Source organism: Plasmodium berghei (assembly GCF_900002375.2).
Source record: "Plasmodium berghei ANKA genome assembly, chromosome: 3".
Classification (NCBI taxonomy): domain Eukaryota; phylum Apicomplexa; class Aconoidasida; order Haemosporida; family Plasmodiidae; genus Plasmodium; species Plasmodium berghei.
Window position 1 is genome coordinate 568,728 of NC_036161.2, and position 19,500 is coordinate 588,227.

The 19,500-nt window shown below is 21.7% G+C and overlaps 3 protein-coding genes and 1 pseudogene across 3 annotated transcripts, besides 1 other annotated feature; 3 read left to right on the top strand and 1 right to left on the bottom strand.

Moving 5' to 3' along the window:
• Positions 1-1,122: 1,122 nt before the first annotated feature.
• On the bottom strand, positions 1,123-9,444 carry PBANKA_0316600 (reticulocyte binding protein, putative; the record flags this gene model as incomplete). Its single annotated transcript, XM_034567596.1, has 2 exons — positions 1,123-9,260; positions 9,387-9,444. The coding sequence occupies 2 exons, from the start codon at positions 9,442-9,444 to the stop codon at positions 1,123-1,125; spliced, it is 8,196 nt and encodes a 2,731-aa protein (XP_034420046.1).
• A 2,297-nt stretch (positions 9,445-11,741) lies between these two features.
• Positions 11,742-12,342, top strand: PBANKA_0316650 (annotated as a pseudogene).
• Positions 11,742-12,342: a sequence feature (BIR protein, pseudogene;~PIR protein, pseudogene).
• A 1,411-nt stretch (positions 12,343-13,753) lies between these two features.
• On the top strand, positions 13,754-14,508 carry PBANKA_0316700 (fam-b protein; the record flags this gene model as incomplete). The annotated part of the gene is made up of 2 exons (XM_034567607.1): positions 13,754-13,822; positions 13,996-14,508. The coding sequence occupies 2 exons, from the start codon at positions 13,754-13,756 to the stop codon at positions 14,506-14,508; spliced, it is 582 nt and encodes a 193-aa protein (XP_034420047.1).
• A 2,439-nt stretch (positions 14,509-16,947) lies between these two features.
• Positions 16,948-18,235, top strand: PBANKA_0316800 (erythrocyte membrane associated protein 2; the record flags this gene model as incomplete). The annotated part of the gene is made up of 2 exons (XM_034567619.1): positions 16,948-17,019; positions 17,144-18,235. 2 exons carry the CDS (start codon positions 16,948-16,950, stop codon positions 18,233-18,235), a joined length of 1,164 nt encoding a protein of 387 aa, XP_034420048.1.
• Between the last annotated feature and the right edge of the window lie 1,265 nt (positions 18,236-19,500).

Genomic DNA, 19,500 nt, shown 5'->3' on the forward strand with positions numbered 1-19,500 from the left:
AATATTTCGTTATTTATGGGGTTATAAATGTATACAATGTATGGATGTAAGTATAGGATAGTTCTGCATATTCACTATATATTTGTATATTAATAAAAAAAATTATATTATTTTTATACAATAGTAAGTCAAGACCTAAAAAAATAAAATATACACGTAGAAAGACAATATGAAAAAATATATTAATTTAATATAATACTATATAATATATATTTTTAATATATCTATAATTATAGATATGTATATATAGATATATCAACAATTAAATAAAAATAGTAGTTTTGTATTCCTTTCCGTTTATTTTTTCGTTTTCTTGATAATTCTTTAGAGTATAAAATATATTGCTTGTATTTTTAAATATTAAACAAATTTAATTTAAGCTGATAAAATATTATGTTTATACATAGTTGCTACTGCTACAATAATATTACATAACTATAATATTTCATATTCATAATAACAATAATATGATAAAATGGGAACATTCTATTATAATGGATCACGCTTTTTGTAATTTTTTTTTATTAATTTTAATCTCAATTTCACTAAATAATATTTTGCTAATATAATTCCTAAGACGTAAAAGTTATGCATTGTAGTATTGATGCATATTTTTTTAAAAATGAATGTGAATTATAAAATATATTTTTATATAGCATAAAATGTTATTTGCATAATACTAGTTAAAATTAAAAAAACAAAAAAATAAAAAACATGAAAATTAAAAAAAATAAGAGATAGGAAATATTTGAACAGGCATGGTGGCACTTTTTTTAAGACAGTGATTTTATTTTGTATATAATTATAATGATCTTTAGAAATATTAATTTTCCATTATAAATTATAATTTTGTAAATATATTTGCACATGCAGCATTCAATATCTAACAATTATATATGTAAACAAAAAAAATATTTAAAATATAAAATGATTATATTAAATATGAAAAATATCCATAAAGATACTTTTTACAATTTTGGGTTATAAATTTATTATAATTTTAACTTGAAGGGGCATATATTTTATAATTAATTATAGTAATTATAATTAAGAATACATATGAAAAATTGTTTCGAAAATGCAAAATGATGGTGTTTTATTTTTTAACATTTATTTAAGTTATCAATCTTTATTCATATTTATTTCTATAAATTCATCACGTCTTTGATATTTACTTTTCTTAGTATAATAAATATTCTCAGATTTATCTATATAAATTTTATTTGTTTCATCTTTTTTTCTGAATTTACCAATTATATACACCGCTACAAAGCCAAACGCAACTGCGCCGGCGTATTTAATATAATTCAGTATGCTTCTTGTTTCGAGGGAATTATTTTGATCTGAGTTTGGATATCCCTGATTTGTATATTTTATATCATTAATATCATCATGGTGTGTATTACTATGATGTTTTATTTCTGCTGTTTCTTGTATATTAATGGTGTATGAATTAATACTATTTTGAATGTTCTGCTTTTTATATTCTAAATGTTTTATAATGTTTTTGTTTTTATATATTAAATTGTTAAGTATACTTTGACTATTATTTAAATCATAAATTAGATTATTGCTATCTTTTTCATGCTTTATAGCATCCTTATATGGGATATTATTATTATACTCGGATTTAATTAAAGTAAGAATTTTAATAATATCTGTGGTTATTGATGTAACGTGTTTTTGGTGATTTAAAATATGCTGTAATTTGATTTCCGATTCTTTATTATAATTTTTGATTTTTTCTATTGTATTTTCTATTTCGTCGATGTTTGGATTATTTTCAATTTTTTTATTTTGTTCTTCGACATAATTTTGTATAGTATTAGCATATTTAGCTACTTGAGGACTTTGGCTTTCGTACGAAACATTTTTAATATCTGCTAAATTATATTGTATATGTATGAGTTCGCTTTCTATAGTTAAATCCTTAGAAATATGTGTTTTTACATCATTTGTATTTTTTGATATAGTAGTTATAATATTATTTATGCTATTATTATCATAAAATTGTGTCGTGGTTTCATTTATTTTCTGTTGAATGTGTTGAAATGACTGGATTGTATTTTTCAAATTATTTTTAATTTTTAATACATCATTTTCATCATTGTCTTGAATATCTTGCCCGATTATATTATGATCATTTTCATGAGTTGTAACATAATCTAAGATATTTTGTATTTTTTCCATTAATTTGGTAACTGTATCCATATATAAGGTTATATTATCATTTTCATTATTATTAATATTTTCAATTTCATATATTTCACTTTCACGGGCAATAATATTATTATATATCTCTTTAAGTGTATTTAAATTCGGATTTATAGTTTCTTTTCGTATATAAAGGAAATTATTTTTTTGATCAGAAATATATTGTTCAATTTCCTTTAAATTATTTAGATTTTCTGTTAATTTATTTTTCTGCGACTTTATAATATTATCAAATAGTTTAGATGTATCAAAATATTTTTCATTAATATGATTTATATTTGATAATTTAAAGACACGCGTTTTTTTATATAGTTGTCTTATGCGCTCGATTGATTTTTGAACTTCAGAATTGAAATAAATCATTTGTAGCTTATTATTGTATAATGCGTTGGCATCAGTATTTTGTAAATCTATTGAAAATAACTTTGTCAAATTGCTAATTGCCTGAGTAGCATTCTTTTCCGTTTCTATTAAATCATTATTATCATTATTTGCATCTGCAAATATACTTGATACATGTTTTTTTGTTTGATTTAAATTATATTTAGTTTGTAATGCATCTATATCATCATTTAAAGAATTGGAAGTATCATAAATGTATTTTAAAAATTCTTTTGAAAATTTAGTTGCAGACGTTATAAATTTCGAATAATTAGTTGATTTATTTTTAAGAGTTTCTATTAATGATATATTCGTAAAAAGTAGGCATTCCTTTCTCGTCTCTAGTAATTTATTAATTAAATTATTTTTTTCTATTATTTTATTTTCAATGGTTTTGATTTCAGTATTAAATGTTTTAGTTAGTTCATTTAGTTTTTTTTTAGATTGTAAAAGATTATTATTTTCCTCTGGAGAATTGTAATCATTTTCTAATTGTTCGATAGATTTAATGATATTGTCCAATTTTTCTTCCATAGTCGTTGCATCAAAATCTGCTCCAAGTTGCTCTTTTTCCTGTTCATAATTATCGATTTTTGTTTTTATTTGGTTATACTTTGATGGTTCTAAAATAGTATCATAATTTTGCGAACCAAATGATAATTGTTTTAGCTCATTAGATTTATCCAAAACGAGTTTAACGTCATTTAATATATTTTCTTTTTTATATTTTAAATCATTTAATGTCTTTTTTAATTCATTGGTCGCTTGCACTGTTTCATATAAACGTCGATTTTCGAACATAATATTTAATGTTTGTTGTTCTTTTTTCTGCAAATCTTGACTTTTTTTAAATATATCAAGAAGAGTATTGTAAGAATTGTTTATTTTTGTATATGTTTCTGATATGTTTTGGGGCGATGAAATAAAGATTAGAGAATCTTTTTTTTGGGAATTTAAGTATGATAATATAGCTGCATTAATGTTTTTAGATAAATCTATTCCTGAGCTGGTTTGTATTTGAATATTTAAAGAATTTGCTAATTTAACAATATTCCTAAATATGTTATCTGCTTCATATTTATAACCATAATATGTTTTCCTTATAATATTCAAATGTTCCTGTTTTATTTTATTCCGTGCATCTAGTAATGAATCTTCATCGGCTGAGTTTTTAACATTATCAATATATTTTGAAATATTATCAAATCCTTCGTTAATTTTTAAATATTCACTATTAAACTTATCACTCAAAGTATTTAATTTATTTATAAAATAGATGGTTATTCTATCAAATTCATTTATTTTTATATCATCTAAATAGAGTTTAGCTTTATTTTCATTTTTTATATTTTTTAAGAATTCATTTTGTGCGTCGATTCGCGCATTTTTAATATGATCATATATTGTGGATTCTTTTGAAACCGTTTCTGAATATTTTTTTATTAGATCGTATGATTCCATAAACTCATTATATGTGTTACTCATGTTTGCTTTATATGTTTTCAACGCTTCATTATCGCCAATGTCTTCTAAATCATCTGCATTAAAAGAAGATATTATATTTTGTATTATTGGTTCTATTGATTCTTTTGTTGATTCAATTTTTTCTTTATTTGCTTTGGCGATTTCATTTATTTTTTCTATAATTCCAATCTCGTAATATTTTTTATACTGGTTTACATCGCTTTCTATATTTTTAATTTGAGAATTAACTTCATTTAATTCTTTTTCTTGATCTTCAATATGTTTTTTTTTCTCTTTGAGAGATGATAAAAGTTTCTTAAAATCATTTAATTCAATTTCGTTATTTATTAATTCAGTATCTTGATTATTTATGGATAATTTTGATATTTGTTCCTCTATGCCTGTGGCCTCTTTTAAACAGTCATTTGCTTTTTTCATTATATTATTTATTTTTAATAATTGAGTTTTGAATTTTTCCAAGGATCCTTGAATAGATATAATTGCTTTATTAGATTTATCATTATTAGCATTGCTGTCGTCAATAAAAATTTGTTCGTTTTTTATTATGTTCATTGTTTGTTCAGATGTTTCCGATTGAACGATACAATTCTTGTGTATATCCTTTATTTCCTTTATTATTAATTCAGAATCCTTTTTTGTTTTATCAAACTTATTTTTTAATGCTAATGAAGAATATTTATTTAAAAGTACAGTTGTTTCTTGTTTATAATGTTCAAATATTTTCTTATTTTCTTCTAATTTTTTTATATTATTATCAATTTCATCTTTATAAGCTTTAGATTTATCCTTATGCTCATTTAATTTACCAATATTAGAATCATGATTGTGAGTGTCAATATTGCTTTTAATTTCTATTATGTGTTGAAATTGGTTATCCGTCATTTCTATATTTTTAAAATTTATTGATGCAATTTTATTATGCTCTTCAGAATTTTTATAGCAAATGTTTAAATAATCTTCTTTGCTTAACATAATTTTTTTGAAATCTGTAATTTTATTTATGCAATCATCAATATCTTTATCGTCAATAGGCGAATCCAATTTCGATTCACATGCTTTTAAATCGAATTCAGTTTTGAGGGCATCAACTGTGATTTGTGTTTTGTCTAATTCATTTTTTATATTTTTATTATTTTTTTCGATTTGATTAGTATATTCTTTTATTTTATCAACAATATTTTGAATACTATTTAATTTTAAAATGTTATATGTTTCTGAAATTTTTCTTAAATACTGATTAATTTCATTATTATGATTTTGGGCATCTATAACATTCAACTGTAACTCTTTTTTAATATCACTTATATTTGATATCCCCGAAATGTCATTTTTTAGTTTTAAAGATTTTTCATGAATATCTACAAAATATGTTTCATTATCCTTATTAATACTCCGATATTTGTCTTCGTCATATGATATATTAAGAGCTTCCATGTCTATGTCCATTTGCATTTCATTTGATTTTTTTTTTATAATGTCAAAATTTTCGATATACGTCTCAATTGATTTTATAGTATTTTCAGCCTTTTTCTTTTCTTCATCGATTTTTCCCAAAAATAGGGTACTTAAACTTGTCCCATATGACACATTTATATCTTTTACTTCATCTGCTGAAGTTTTATCGGTTTCTATTTTTGATATTTCATTTAATAATTTATTTATTTCCTCATATATAGTTTTTTTTTTATCTATTTTTGTTACTATATTTTTTATTTTTTTTTCAATTTCCTTTGGTTCTTCTTTATATATGGTTTTATCCGTTACCTTTTCTGATTTATCTATTTGGATTTTTATTTCACTAGCATAGCTCTCTGAGCTTTTTTCTATTTCCGTTAATTTCGCTATGTTTTTATCGATTTTGTTATCTAAGGTTGTAATATCACCTTTAATTTTGTTAATTTCATCATTATATTTTTTATTTTTTTCTTTCTCAAAATCATCAAAATTATATTGTTTTAATTTTTCTTTTATTTCATTCAAATTGGCTACGTTTGTTTTTACCTTTTCAAATATTTGGGTATTTAGTGATTTTATATTTTCTTCAATTTCATTTTCTGTTTCGTCGCTAATATTATGAATTGATGCATAAATTTCTATTTCGATATTTGAAATATTTTTATTTATATCTACATTTTTTTGTATAATATCATTAAAAAGTTTTTCTTTTTCATTAAATTGTTGAGATAGTGTACTTTTGGGATCCTTCCCTAAGTTTTCTTTTAAATTATTAAAATATTTTTTCAATTCATTGTTAGTTTGTTCGTGTTCATTTAGAGATGCATCTTTGAATATATTCTCTAATTTCTTTGTTTTATTTGTTAATGTGTTTAAAAATTTGTCTGTATACGATTTTCCTATTGAAGTAGTATTTTTTATGGATTCAATATTTTTATTTAAAATTTCACTTAATTCATTACGTTTATTATGAAAATTTTTTATTAATTCAGTTGCATTCTCACATAATTTTATATATTCATTTGCCTTATTTAGGATACTTATATTTTGATATTCCTCTTCAATGGATTTGGTGGTTTGAAGAATTAAAGCTTTGTTATCACCTAATATTTTTTCATATTCATCCAATTCCTTGTTCAAAACGTCTGTTTCTATTTTTTTTGTTAATTCACTAAATTGATTGTGCTCTGAATCGATATTTTCTTTATAAATGTCATCAAAATTTGTATATATATTTATTTTATCTAAGAAATTGTCTTTCATATGTTTCACTTCATTGATGTTTTTTAATATTTCATCTTCATTGGTCGATATTTTCATCATATATTCTTTGATTTTTTCGTGAATTTCCCTGGTTTCTTCTTCTTGTATATTGTCTATATTAGTTTTTTCATTATATTGATCTCTGATTTTTGAAATAGTAGTTTTATAATTACTTAATTCGTCATTATGCTTAGAGTAATCATTTATATTATTTAATAAATATGTTTTTTTATTTTTAAAATTGTCTAACATTTTATTTAGCTCGTTTTTAATATCTTTATATATGCATTTTTTAGCTTCCAAAATGGTATTTATGAGTGTATTTTTGTTATCTTCTACAATATTTAAATGTGATGCATCCATTTGAATTTTCATGTTTTCGATTTTGTTATACTCATCATTTATTTTTGATTTTAAAGCTTCAAGTTTTTTTTTGTCTTCCGTATTATCGATGGCGTTTTCTTTAACTATGGAAGATAATTCATTGTAAAGTTGATTAATATCACCTACGTAGATTTGTTCGAACTTTGATTTTATTGTATTATATATTTTATCTTTTGTTTCTACATATTTTTTAATTTGATATGGTGATTGTTTAGCTAATTCATCAATATATACGATGTTCTTTTTTACTTCCTTCTCTAAATCAATTGCTTTTTTAATATATTCCTGTTTGTCAGATATGCCTTTTATTTTTTCGTTTATTTCTAATGTTAATTCTTTCATATATTTTTTTTCAGCAATCATATCCGAACATTTTTTAAATGAATCTTTAATTTGTTCTCCCAATTGAGCAGTTTCATTATTATCTTTATTTAATTTCGTTAATATTTCTTCTTTTTTTTTTTCCCATGCTTTTGCCAATTCTAAAGAAGACTTAAATCCTTCTTTTCTTTCTTCATAAGTTGTTTTATCTAATTTTTTCTGTATTTCATCAAGAAACGTGTTTTTTTCTTCAAGCCCTCTTCTTTGAGAATTTTCCATAGAATCAATCAAATTTTTATATTTGTTCATATTTTCGAAAATTAAGATCTTATCATGATTTATACTGTCAGATCCATCAATAGTTTTGCCATTATAAGATTCCCATTCATCTTTAAATATTTCAAAAAATTGATTTTTTAATGATGTGAATTTAGATTTGTGTATGAAGATATCAAATTCATAAATTTCATCTTTAAATATTAGATTGTTTTGTGGATCAGGATTGTCTATTAATATTCTTCCTAGCATTTTAAAAATATGAAATAACACTTCCTTTAGGTACTTATATAATTTTTCTAAAGATTTTAAACGATCTTCATTATAAATGAGAATAGCACGTTTGCTTGCTATCAATTTTAAATCATTAAAATATTGATTATTTGAATATGGATATCCACCTTTTATAAATTTAGCCATAAATATATGAACTATTGTACATACATTCTTATGCCAGCTATATTTTTCTTTAGCTTCCTTAAATTGATTTAGTAAAAATTTTAGTTTATTTTTAATACTTTGTGTTTTTTTTTCAGAATTTAAAGTATCAATTAGAAATTGTATAAATTGAATTTCTTTATTATCATTGAGAATTAATGGATCCTTTATAGAATCTAATATTTTATTATTGTAATTCATCACATCATTAGCATATTTTTCAAGAGTGTCTTTTAATTCTACAGCCTTAATCTTACTTAAATTTTCATATGTACTTTCCATAGACATAATACCTTTTTCTATTTCGGATTCTGCTTTTCTAAGTGCTGGAATTAAGGTATTTACCAATTTTTTTTGAGATGATGTATATAATTTATAATTACCCAATGGAGGATTATTATAAAAATTATAAAGAGGATTGTGCAAATTGATCATTTCATTTATTACCTCGTTTGTTTGAGGTTGATACTTTTTAAATACTTCACTTAATTCATTATTTATTTGATGGTGCTTATTTAATACGTCTTTTAATTCAATACCTTTATCATTATAAAACTTACGTAATATATCTCGAAGTTCTTCTAAAGTTCGAAGTTTCACGTAAATAAATGATATATTTTCTTTTTCTGTATTTACACCATATATAATATCTATTACATTAAAAAGATCAGAGTCAAATGTTGGTGCATTAAAGTTTTGGATAAATGAGTTTTTAGGTACAGTTACTTTTTTATTTGGGTGTTCATTGTCACGATTAACACTTTTTAACGAACTAAGATAATTTTTATTTTGGGGGTCATTATATAATGTGAATTGATTATTTTGAGCATTATATTTACTTCCAAAGGATTCGATATTTATTGAATCGGATTCCCCATGGTTTTCATCATCAAAGACATCATCTTTATTATTATCTTCTTCTTCATTTGAAGAACTTAATTTATTAAAATTCCATATTTTTAGATTATGGTGTGGATTAAAATCGTTTAACTGTTTACCATGGTTTGGTTTGTCTTCTCCAAATTGTTGGCCACAAATGATCTCTGCATATAAATGTTGAAAAATAATAAAGTGTGCTAATATAGAAGTATACAAAATTATATAAATTATGTTAAATAAAATGTGTAATATAAACATTGTAATTATTAGTTAAATATCTTTATTGTTACCAGATGAAATAAACAGAACAATATAAGTAGTTGTAATATAAATATGTTTTTTCATCATTAAAATATGGCGTATATTTTAGAATACAAAAATTATTTACATTATATATACGTTTATTCCCCTATGTGATGATGACCATTTTTTATTTTTTTTTATTTATAATTTCCCCTTTTAATGGTGTTTTTATAATTACATTGTCCTGATTTGTAAATAATAAAAAATCATTTGTGTGTAATAAACACATAATTTATAAATATTAATTAAAAAAATATAAATATAATCGATGATTACTAATAAAGAAATGAATATTTGTGTGGGAATAAAAAAATGAAATTATGATTTCATTTGTTTTATAAGTTTATATAAATAACAAATTTACAACCAATTTTAGGTTCTGGGTCTGCGCTCTTTTTTTATTTAATTTTTAGATTTTATAATGTTCATTTGTTTGAATATTTAATAAATATAATAAGTAATAATTTACAAAAAAAACATATATGATTATGGAATATTATTATTTAACTTGAAAGTTATAAATAAAACAGGAAGATAAAAATTCACATGAAGGAATCATAGTGATAATCCATTTTCATAAAATATAATAGTTACATTTGATGTGTGTGCATACATAACTTAATAAATATTATTAAATTATAATATTTATATATTTTAATGGTATATTTTGTTAATAGTATAATAACTCTTATAAATCACATAAATTCTAATCATTATATTTTGTAATTAATTATTTTATATTATTAATAACAAAAATGCAGCATGATATGTGTATAAAAACAATTGGAATTTTAGTTACATTATACAGTTTTGGAAAATTAAACATTTTAATTTTTGTTAAAATGAAATTATGAAATAGGAATAGTTTATATCTTTTTATATTTAGTATAAAGTGTAATAGTATAATATTGAATTCACAATACAAAATTTGTTAAGAACCATGTTTTGGTGTATATATAACTTATACTTTAAAGTAGTTAAAATAATAATATATATAGGTATACTTGTTCTTAGTAAATTTTATAATAGTAAACAACTCGTGTATTTAAATAATATTATTATTCTACTATTTATAAATTAAAAAGGATAATGTACTAATGACATGTACTGAAATATTGCTTGATGCGTACACCACATAATTATATATGAATCTCAATCTTATAAAACTGTATTATCTATAATTTGTTTGAATTTACACCTTTTTTTCATTATGCATATATAATTGATAATCCATATTTTAAATATGTGTCTTTATGATAAATTAATACATACTCTAATTAGTTTATTTAAAAAAATAAAAAATAGGAGTATTATGGATTTATTTAAGGTATATCTATTGAATGTATTATTTATGCCTTTGCATATACAATATTCCATTAACAGCAAGAATAATAACAAAATAAATGAATAAATAAATGTAATTCTCATACATGGACAATTTATGTGAAGCTACTAAATTATCGATATGGACAATATTATATATATGTATCTATGTTTTTTTATTTGTAGTCATAACGTTTAAGTGTATATCCCTTTAAAAAATGTACACATTTGTGTAATATGAATTCATTAGGAAGTTGTTTTTATTTTGTTGTGGTTTATAAAAAACTGTTAAATAAATGTTTGAATTAGTATTGAGCTATCAATTTTTTTAAGTTATAATATTTCTTTTGTGCATTGACGATTATTAAATAATAAATATTTCTTGGTTAACTTCAGTATTATTTTCTGATCGCTTCGCTTTTCGACACTTAAAAAAGAATCAGCTAAACTAGTTATTTGTGTTTTAAAATGTGTTTATATAACTAAAGGAATATTGAACTCACTTTAAAATCCACACATATATGTATTATTTTCTGATTTTCATATTCCAAATAATTTTAGGCGAAAACTTTTTGAATTTAACAGATAACTATTGCTAGCATAAAACTATTAAGGTTTTTATGAATTGTTTAAATTTAGCATATAAACATAACATTATACATCTATTAATATTTTTGAGTTAATAAAAATGAAAAATATGGTGTCCAGGTATTTTATTTTGGTTCTTTTGGAGTCATTGTTGGACAATAATGGTATTAATAATGAAAATGCAAATATAAAAAAATTGTATTTAATGAAATTATGAAAAGTTATCATTTCAAAATACTCTATGATAACCACTTAAAAATATATAAAAATATGTAAGCAAGAATTTTAATATATTTATAGGCGATTATACCACCTATAACCCATATCTTTATTTATATGATATGTTGAAACATGTTTATAATGATCTCAGAACAAATTATTATAAAAAAATTCACAAAATAATACGCTTCCAAATATAGAAGAAATAAAATTATGGGCATTTGGATTCACAGGAAAGTACGGATGAAAACCCCAAATCTCAGGGTAGTGAATCAGAAAATAAAGATAATATAGTAGATAGTGAACATATAATTCATGGAAATGGATTAGAAAATTCACAAACATAACCGTAGTCGCAAACTTTGCCATCTTTAGAAAAAAATAATTTATCACAAACCCATCAAAAATGCTACACACTCCACTATCATCAAGTTCTAAGGAACAAAGTAGAACACTGCAATTGTCTGAGGAATCATCTGAAAATTGGAATTCTGATTAAAACGGTCAAGATAATCTGAAAAATCATTGGCAAATCAAGTAATTAAACCAAAAAATATTGGAACCGAAGTAAAAGGAAATGAAACAACATGAATAGGTGATAATGTACTCAAAGAATGCAAATAAATTGGAATTTCAATTATAGTTCTTTTAATACCCATTACTTTAGCTATTATGTGAATGGTAAATAAAAGGAAATTATGAAATATACCATTTTTAAAATATTTTCTCAATATAAAATATTATATATTTTTCATAATTTTATGTTAGCATTTGTAATTTGGATGGAGATAGAAATTGAAGAAAAAAAAATGAAAAGGTTATAAATCCAATTGGAAGGAAAAGACCGATGTAAATAATTATAAAATCAGTTGATACGAAAAAAATGAAAAACCTGGTTATAAATTCCGTAGAGAAAAAATATTATTATTAAATATATACAAGCTTATGCAGGCTGATCCTGTACCATTTATTATTTGTATTTATAAAGAAAAAATGATTATTTATATGACAAATTTAATTAACTTATATTTGAAGTCGAATTTAAAAATATATAAATTTAAATAATAATAAATAATAAACTTGCCTATTCATATAAAGAAGTATTATGTATATATGATATATGCCAAGAATTTGCTTCTTATTTTATAATAAAACATAAAGAAATTTTCTATATGGTGAAATTCTCTATTATAACTGAATTATAATATTTATTTGACTTAATTATTATTTATAAAAGTCAAAATATTGTAGTGTTTAAATACAAAAAGCGTCTTAACATCTGTTAAATGAATATAATGAAAATAAAACTTAATAGTATTAAGTGTATTTCATTTTTCGACTTGAGATAAAAATAAATTGGTATCTCATTCAATATATTGGTTCTATATGTATTATTTTTGTGATTTAATATTATAATTTGATTATTTGTTTGAATTATATTTGAAAATATGTATATTTATATTATTTTAATAGAAACCATATATTTGATGTTGTATATTCATAGATATATTTATAAATAAAATTATTACATACTAATATATAAAAAAATATATTTTTACACAAAAATGGTAAATAAAATGGAGAATATTATTAAGTAATACTTAAAATTGGAGAAGTATAACAAATAAGAAGCCATTTAAATATAAATAGCAACAATGATTTGTTAATTTTTTCATTATGTCTTTATTTATTCATATAAAAAAATATATCCAATATTTTATTATTTTAATAGATATTTATTAATGTGTTCATATGTAAACAATAATAGGAAAATATAAGTTTATAAAATATTAAAAACTTACCACTAAAATCACCAGCGTATTATAAATTATATTAAAAGCCTATTTGTATACCAATTTTCCAAAAAATATATTTTATGGAAAATTATTATATACATATATTTTTTTATAATTAAAATATTAAAAACGGTGTATTTTTTAGAGAAAAGTTAATATTTCTTTGAAAAAAAATATAATATTTATATCCATAAACAATTTTAATGAAATAACGAAATTTATTATAACAATTACATTAATTAATTTTATAGAGTGTAAAAAGTTAATAAATGAAATAAATTCGTTTTTTTTTATAGATATATTCATTTATTCATAAATTTTAGAACAAAAAACTAGTAAATATTGCTATTTTGTGAATAAATAGCAAGTTACTGACATTATCTCAAACTACATATATTAGTTCATTTATTTAATAAATAAAGGTAAACATGAGAATCAGTATTTTAAAATATGTTCTTTTTTCAATTGTTATTTGTTCTTTTGAATATGCCAAAAATGTAAGTTACACTTTGTTTTCTTTTATTATTAATAATATTTCATTATAGTTTTCGTATCTATCGTTTTACATTAACCTTATATTATTGTTTCATGTATTGGTAAAACACGTGTGTTAAGTTAAACCAACAATTAAAATTGGTTATATATGTGTTAATATTTAATTTCTTTGCAGGAACTATACTTTGTAAACGATAGAGGGATATACCTTGAACGGAATGTAATGCACTTTAGAAATAATAGGATTTTAGCAGATGTAGATAATAAAACGAAAGACATAATTTATGGATATCGAAAAAAAAAAAATGAAGTACAAAAAGAGTCTGATAATAAAAGGAATGGTGAATTAGGAATACAACCAAAACAAGATAAAATAATAGCAAACAAAGATGAAAATAATTCTGCATCAGAACAAGAAAGCTTTAACCAATTGGAAAATAAAGGATATTTATCTGGGACGAAATATAATGAGACCGATTCAAGTAATAATCATAAAAAACTCCAAGCTGATCAAGAGTTAAGATTATGGGAAATAAAAGTATTTAAGAAGTCTTTATTGCTGATAATAAGAGTTTTGGCGATATTAGTATCAAAAACAATAAAAATATTATTACTACTTCTACGGATTGTTTTTTTCATATTTAAGGTCTGGTGGGAATCCAGAAATAATCGCTTTAAATTAAAATAAATGTCAAGATAACCACTTTTTTTATTATATTTTATCATACTTGTTTAAATGATTAAAAATAATATATTTAATATTTTATGACATAAAAGCTACATTTTTTACATTTTTTACAACAATGAAATATGATTTAATTGCTTGTTTTATTATTATATATTTTTTTAATTTAATATATAATCATGCTATATAATTAATTTATCTTTATTTTGTACTTGTCAAAAACTCATTTATCCATATTTCTGTGCATATATATTATATATTAATGGATTTTGAATTTACCCATTTTTAGCTAATATTTATAATTATTTTAAATAAACTTAATTTAAACCCATTTATTAATACATAATCAATTTAAAAATGATGTGTGCTCATAATTTTAAAGAAACATGTGTTTTTTTTATATTGTTACATATTTTTTGGAATATACCCCAAATGTAAGTTATTAATCACATTTGGTTATTGAGAATATGCATAGTTCGATTAGCATATTTTTGTTATTTCCCATGACCATTATACTATTATTGCATGGATTGAATAAGATATTTATGTAAGTTTAAGAAACAGTTAAAATAAATGTTATGCAAATACAGGTCAATCATGCCTTATTTTTTCTAGGTTTTATGCGATGCATGGAGAGATGAAAGTGTGCATCCTTGAGAAAACTCAATATACTTTAGAAATAATGAATTATTAATAAATCCCAAAAATATGTTTGATTCCATAGTTTTTAATGAATAAATTTTGAGTCTTGTAGGTGCTTATAATGACGAAGGAATAAAATATATTCAAAATGTTATAGATAAGGATGTAAAGAAGTGTAAAAGCACTAATGTGTTATTCAAATTAAAAGGTATAACTATGGGAATGAACATTTTAATTCATAAGGTTGTGAAGAAATCATCAGAAATTCCAAGAAAAATAATAATAAAGTTAATGGAGGTCTATCAGTGGAACAAATACAATATAAAACACTAAAAAAAATTATATGCCTTTTTCTGCATGAAAATATAGGCAACTTAAACAATCGACAAATTCCACGGGTACTTTAAATATCGATTATGACAATTTTGAAAACGAATATAATGAAATTTTTTGAAGAGATAATTATAAGGAATTAAAATACGATATATTTCTTAAAAAGACGCTAAAAATCATATTTAAAAGGAAAATATTTAACATAATATTTATTTTGGAAGGGTGTGCACATGTGGTGTTGGAATACCATTTAGGATTTTAATTAGAATTAGTTTGAGTTTACAATTTTTAACAGCTTTACAACTTATGAAAATAGGCATAAGAATGGCAAATGAATTAGCATAACCCTATGTTCATTATTATTACTTTTTAATTATTAAATTTTACAAAATGTAATATTTAATAATAATTTTGTCAATAATTATAAAAATAAATACATTCATATATTATGACCTAGGAGTTATAGGATACTGTTTTACGGGTTTTATTTGAATTAATTTCTCATATTTTATAACATTTATTGGTTTATGTTATTTTTAAATATTATTATATAAATTTAGTATACTGTTTTATTGAAAAATTAAAAAACTTATACATAAAAGAAAAATAAGGAAATTATATTAATTATTGTAAATTTTATTTTAATTTATAGTTTATGTTATTAAAGAACAGAGATATTTAGTTATATAAATATATAATTTATTCACACGTTATAAACAATAAATATACAATACTAATTAAAAAATATAAATGACGTGCTTCTACAAGTTAATTAGTTTCTATCATTATACCAAAAACATGGCATATATATTATTATATAAATTTTTTCAATTGGAAAATAGTGTAAAATAAAAAATGATAATTTGAAAATATTATTAAAATACTTATAAATAATGAAAGTCCAATTATATAAACACATATGGTAAACTCCAATTAGGAAAAAAGGAAATAATTCTACAAGTTATAATATGAAAGTATAATAATATAAAAAACTATAAAATTGTGCTAAGAAAAAAAATATATAGTTAAATTAAATTATTTCAATTTAGTATTATTTTTGACTATTGGAGTTTAAAGAGTTCCCAAAATAATTAAGTATATTACATGTTTATTATCTATATGTTAATCTAATTATATATTGTGATTAAAAATAAACGTGCCTTGTTGGATCGGGAAAATATATCTTTTTGGATATATAATATATTTTTTTTTTTAAATACTAATTAAAAAACTTATAATTAAATTGTGTTATTAAATATTTAACAATATTTTTATGGGATTTTCACATATTTACAACAAATTAATATAAAATAACTAATGCTATTATAATATATGAATCTTCATAATTAATAAAACTATATAATATACAATAAAACTAGTATATTATTTTATATATAAAACATCTCAATATTTTTTTTTCTTTGAATTTCTTATATTATTAAAAAAAATATAATATACACTGTAAAAATGAATTACAAATTAATACAAATTACTTCGTCTCTTCTTTTAATGTGCTTATGTGAAGCATACAGTAACGAGGTAAAATTCTATATATTAAATTTATAAATATTTATTTATTGTGCTAGAATCTATAATATGATAATATTTTACATTATAAAATAAAATTTAATTCTACATATATTCAAAATTTATGTATTTTTAGAAAAATAATAATAATGGGACTATATTTACCAAATCAAATCGATTGTTATCTGAGCCAGAAAACAATGAAATGGGAGAAGGATTATATGAAGAAAATGTATCACTATATGATGACAAAGAGCCTATAAGCGGCGACCAAGAATCAATTTTTGAAGATCAAACAAATAATGAAGATCAACCAATTTTTGAAGATCAAACAAATAATGAAGATCAACCAATTTTTGAAGATCAAACAAATAATGAAGATCAACCAATTTTTGAAGATCAAACAAATAATGAAGATCAACCAATTTTTGAAGATCAACCAATTTTTGAAGATCAACCAATTTTTGAAGATCAACCAATTTTTGAAGATCAACCAATTTTTGAAGATCAACCAATTTTTGAAGATCAAACAAATAATGATGATCAAACAAATAATGAAGATCAAACAAATAATGAAGATCAACCAATTTTTGAAGATCAACCAATTTTTGAAGATCAAACAAATAATGAAGATCAACCAATTTTTGAAGATCAAACAAATAATGAAGATCAACCAATTTTTGAAGATCAAACAAATAATGAAGATCAAACAAATAATGAAGATCAACTAATTTTTGAAGATCAAACAAATAATGAAGATCAACCAATTTTTGAAGATCAAACAAATAATGAAGATCAACCAATTTTTGAAGATCAAACAAATAATGATGATCAAACAAATAATGAAGATCAACCAAATAATGAACCAGTAATGAAAATTTATGTCCCAAAAGACCCACCTTTTGCAAAAACAAAAATAAACACCACTCCAAAACCAAATATAAGAACAGGGATACCACCAGAGCACATACAAATTATAGAAATGCCATTTAGATCACCTACTCCTCCTCCACCACCAGTAAAGGTGACCTACAAAACCTCAGTAATCCCAAAACTTAAATTAAAAAAACCATCTCAACCGGTGGATAATTCATGTGACATGTATCCAAACAGTAAAGAAATTGAAGATGATATGATCGAGTGGGATAACTTTATATATGTAATTGATAACGTTGATTCAGATGATCCAGGCTTAGAAGATTATTTGAAAGATAAAGTTTATCCATAAAAACGTAAATACCAACGCAATCTGTATCAAAAACTATATACATATTTAGATTAAGAGCAATTAAAAACTTATGCTAATGAGAAGGGTGTTGAGAACTAATTAAAAGGGTAATGTTTTTAAAATATAGACTATAAAACTGCAAAATGATGAAAAATAAAAATATTGAAGGGAATGAAAATGAGAATAATATAAGCTCAAAATTATAGGAAGACTATATCTAGCCAAAAGTTAATAAAAATAATTCTATAAATATTATATAAATTATAAATAATGAAATTGATATGTTGTTAATGCTCAAAATAAAAATTAAAACAGAAAGAAAATTATAGTAATAAACACAAATGATAAAGTTTTAAATGGAATTAATGTCATATAAATATTTTTTCAAAAGATATATATATATACATTAATTTTATTTGATTTATTTTTAATATTTTATAAATTATTGTATTATACGAATATATTACATATGTTTATAAATTGTCCTTGATTCGTTTTTGTTGTTTTATAAATTATTGTGTTGTGCAAAAATATAATGTAGTCGCCAATTATAGTTTTATATTTCATTGTAATAAAAAGCACAAGCAACAATAAATACATTGATTAATAGCATGCAATATATAGGTGTCTACGAAGAAACAGTGGTTCAGTTACGATGTGGATTTAATTTTGTATAATTTGATAATAATTATTGGTCTGTAAATGTTGATAAGATATATTTACATTTTTTTATGTTTAATCTCGAGCTAAAGTCCAAATATGCAACCAAAAAAGGGGTGCTGCCATTAGTATGAAAAATGTCGCATAGCATTTTTTCATAAGTTATAATATATACAATTGAGTGTTCATATCGATTAAAAATTATTAAAATAAAATGTCTATATTGCATATATTAATATAGATATTGGCTATATATGAATTCATATTATGTTATATCATAATTGTCTATTATATAAAAATTGTTAATCAGGGACTATATTGAATTATGGATATCAAAATATAAATTATATTTCTTTATTTGATGAAAATTTATATAGAAAAACTTATAATTTGTGTCACAATTACTTTAAATTTTATTTTGGTAATCGAACTGTATAATATTATTATATATGAGGGTATACATTATAATAAAATTCATTTTGAATATTCATATTAATATGTATGTTTTTAAGATTAATTAAACATATTACCAATATATAATAGATAATTATAAAATATAGATGCATGGCATATTGATCTAAAATCGACAATACAACGATATTTAT